We start from the raw sequence: 3,535 nt of genomic DNA on the forward strand, positions 1-3,535 counted from the left end.
ATTTCTTACTCTGATGCTGACGATGCTCTAATCTGGGAGTTGAATTCCCGGGGCACCAGCATTAGTTGTAGGGCATAATTTAGGCAACATAAGAAAGCACATGAATATTGTGGCTTACAAAAAATAGTTTGACACTGAGACATCTACGGTGACTTTGTCAATATTAAAATGTATGTGTTTGAAGAAAAAGATGAAAATTGTCTTCTAAATACCAATTATTTCCCTTTAGTACCATTTTACCTTTCTAGTGCAGAATAAAACCAGAGTGAGTTAAAAGAAATATATTTGAATGTTCACTATTCGTTCTATCCAGATTTGCTTTAATTTTCATAAGATTACTTCGAGAGTAATTTCCAAAAACCTACAACTATTTGACATGTGTTGCAAAAAACTACAATTGTGATGTCTATTGAACAAACCTGCAACTGTTTTAAAAAAATATTGCCAGCGTGGACCCACACACAATCTCTATAGTATGTAACAGGTCGTGTCATGTTCTCGGTCCCAAGTATTGTGAGAAATATGTGAAAATATTTATATATTTCTTCAACATGCATAAGAAGGTAGTATATGTGAAAAATAGTAGTTCGGTTTTGAAATTTGCTTAAAGTTTGGAGAAGGGATTGATGTTCAGGACGTCAAAGAATTCTGGTTTTCCAGGGGGCCAGATCGGAAAACGGCACGCATCCAACCAACTCCTTGCGAGCGCTTTAAATCCTCTTTACTTCCGCGTCTTCGCCATCCCCACCGGCCACCACCACCACCTCGCCGGCCCAATGGCCGCCAGCTCCGGCGACACCTGTGCCAGCGGAAGCGGCGGTGGGGGTGGTGATGACAGCGCGTGCTCCACCCCCTTCGTCAGCGCGCCGTCCAGCCCCGCCCGCGACCCGTCGTTCTCCGCCGCCGGCTGCTTCTACAGCGCGCCGGCGAGCCCCGCGCGCGGCGGACCCGGCACCGGCGATGAGTATGGCTTCGAGCTGGGGCTCGACTTCAATTTCGACTTCTCCTCGCGCTGCCCGTCGCCGGCGGCGGCCGCGATGTCCTCCGCCGACGAGCTCTTCCACAACGGCCAGATCCGGCCAATGCAGCTCGCGTCCTTCCTCCTCCGCCCGCAGGCGCTGCCGCCGCTCAACGGAGACGTCTCCGAAGGCCGTCCGGCGCCGCCCCCGCCGCCGGAAGCGGAGGTGAAAGCGGCGCCGGCGGACGAGCGCAGCCGTTTCCGGAGCCGGTCAGTTCACCGCCGTTCCCGCTCCCTCTCCCCGTTCCGCACCCACTGGCTCTCGCCGTCGTCGTCGCCTGCTCCGGCGGCGAGCTCCGGCGAACCAGCGGCTGGGGAGGTGGCCCCGTCGGCCTCCCGGTCGTCGTCGTCCTCCTCGACGGCGTCCTCCGCGTCCTCCTCTTCAAGAAGCTGCCGCAGGTGGGGGTTCTTGAAGGACCTCCTCCACCGGAGCAAGTCCGACAGCGGCAAGCACCCACCTTTACCCTCTAATCCGCCGCCGGCGCCCAAGAGGAATCCCTCCCCGGCGGCGTCGCGAGGCCGCGGGAGGGCGAGGACGTCGGCGCACGCGCGCCTGTACGAGGCCCGGCGCGCGGAGGCGGAGGAGATGCGGCGGCGCACGTTCCTGCCGTACCGGCAGGGCCTCCTCCTCGGCTGCCTGGGGCTCGGTTCCCCGGGCTACGGCGCCATGCACGGCCTCGCCGCCGCGGCAGCGGCCGGCAAGTCAAGACCGTGACGCCCGCCGTCACCACTTCCACCTCCACGAAAGCCTCTCCTTCTCTTCCACCTCGAGCTGCTGTTCTTGGAGCTCAACTGTTCATGGCTTAGCGCCTTAGCTTAGTGTTAAGTATTGCAATGTTAATTACGAGCAAGTGAGTAGCTGGGAAAAAGGGGTTGACTTTTTTGTTGTACAGAAAAGGGATCAGTGGGCTGTGTGATCTCTGTTTGTAGTATCTTATGGTGATGTAATTTAAGTGTTGACTGCTGGAAAAGTTGGTCTTTTGATGGTGATTCTTGTTCTTGTTGCCTGTTGGAGTTGTTTGGTTGAGTGGTCCTTGTGGTGACATGGCAAGAGCATGGAAATGAAAATTGTGTTCTTTTTCCTTTTCGATGTGAGCAGTTGAAGGAGAGATCAACAGTAAGGAACCAACAAGAATCAGGTGTTAAGATACTCTGTTTCCTCCTGTCATTGCATTCTTCTGTTCATTGCATTGCTGCTGCTGAGGACCTGGGGTGAGGAATGAGCCACATCTGTTGGTAGATGAGCTGAGCCTCTCCGAAAACTAACATCTTCCAGCAGGTTCCAGCCTAATGACAACCAGTGCACTAATGTTGCCGGCTTGCCGCTAAGTACTCCTGCATTGGGAGGACAGGGCCAGCTGACACGACAGTTCTTTTGATCCTGCTGCTCCTTGGGTTCGGTAACTTCCAAGACAATCATAGCACCATGGGAGAACATCAAGACAGTTGCAATGTTCTCGTTTTTGTTTACTCTACAGAAACAGTTCTTTGTTGTTTGGAGTAACTATTTCGGAGAAAGTAATGACGAGCTCCTTCTCCTGATCTCCTCACTTCAGCTCTGGTTGGTGAAGGTTGTTTTGCAGTTGTTGCAGCTGGGGCTGGATCACTGTGTGGCTTGTGTAGTTGAATTGTTGGATCTTCAGAAACCACTAATGAAGAATCTGGTAAAAGCCTGCAAGAGCTTTTTGGAGTAATGTAGCTGGGCAAGGGCATGGAGAAAGTTGGTGAAAGTGATGAATGGTCACTGATAGAAAGAGCCAAAGAGTGATTCTGTGCAGCACGCAGACTTGTGCACTGCAGAATGTGGTACTGGTAGATCTTTCTTTTCCTCCATGTGATTTCGCTCCAGTTTCGTCAGCATGGAAAATTATTATTAAAAAAATCATAGAACAAGGCTCCTGCACTTTGCATGAGAGCTGACTACTGTGGAGTGACAAGAGGAACAACTGTTCTGCAACTTACTCTGAACACGAAATGTTCGGGGTGTGGATATGTTTTTTATTACCAGGTCTTGTTTAGTTTCCTTCAAAATTTTAAAATTTTATAAAATTCTCCATCACATCGAATCTTTTAACATATTTATGAAGTATTAAATATAGCTAAATAAAATAACTAATTATACAGTTTGTTTATAATTTGCGAGATGAATCTTTTGAGTAAATAAAATAACTAATTATACAGTTTGTCTATAATTTACGAAACGAATCTTTTGAGCCTAGTTAACCCATTGCAGAACAATAATTACTGAATATAAACAAAAGTGCTACAGTAATTTACATCTAAATCTTTTCTAATATTCCTGTCGGATTCTTGTGCCTTGTGGGGGCAGTCAGGCAAGGCATGCTAACTCCATGTCCTGACTAAAACAACAATGCAGAGGATGAGAGGATGCGGATGCCGGATCAGATGAACCGTGTGGCAACGCTGCAAGAAGCGTGAACTGTGTGGCAATGCTGCATGTGAGTACTTGCTACAGTGGTGCCACTTCATTGAAGCAATAAAAAAAATTCGAACAGT

General features: G+C 49.5%; 1 protein-coding gene across 1 annotated transcript; it reads left to right on the forward strand.

Moving 5' to 3' along the window:
• The first annotated feature begins 702 nt into the window (after positions 1-702).
• Positions 703-2,013, forward strand: LOC120699769 (splicing factor, arginine/serine-rich 19-like). The gene has a single exon (XM_039983845.1). The coding sequence runs from the start codon at positions 777-779 to the stop codon at positions 1,731-1,733; it is 957 nt and encodes a 318-aa protein (XP_039839779.1). The 5' UTR covers positions 703-776; the 3' UTR covers positions 1,734-2,013.
• Positions 2,014-3,535: the final 1,522 nt, after the last annotated feature.

The sequence above is a fragment of the Panicum virgatum genome, chromosome 3K (genome assembly GCF_016808335.1).
Source record: "Panicum virgatum strain AP13 chromosome 3K, P.virgatum_v5, whole genome shotgun sequence".
Classification (NCBI taxonomy): Eukaryota; Viridiplantae; Streptophyta; class Magnoliopsida; order Poales; family Poaceae; genus Panicum; species Panicum virgatum.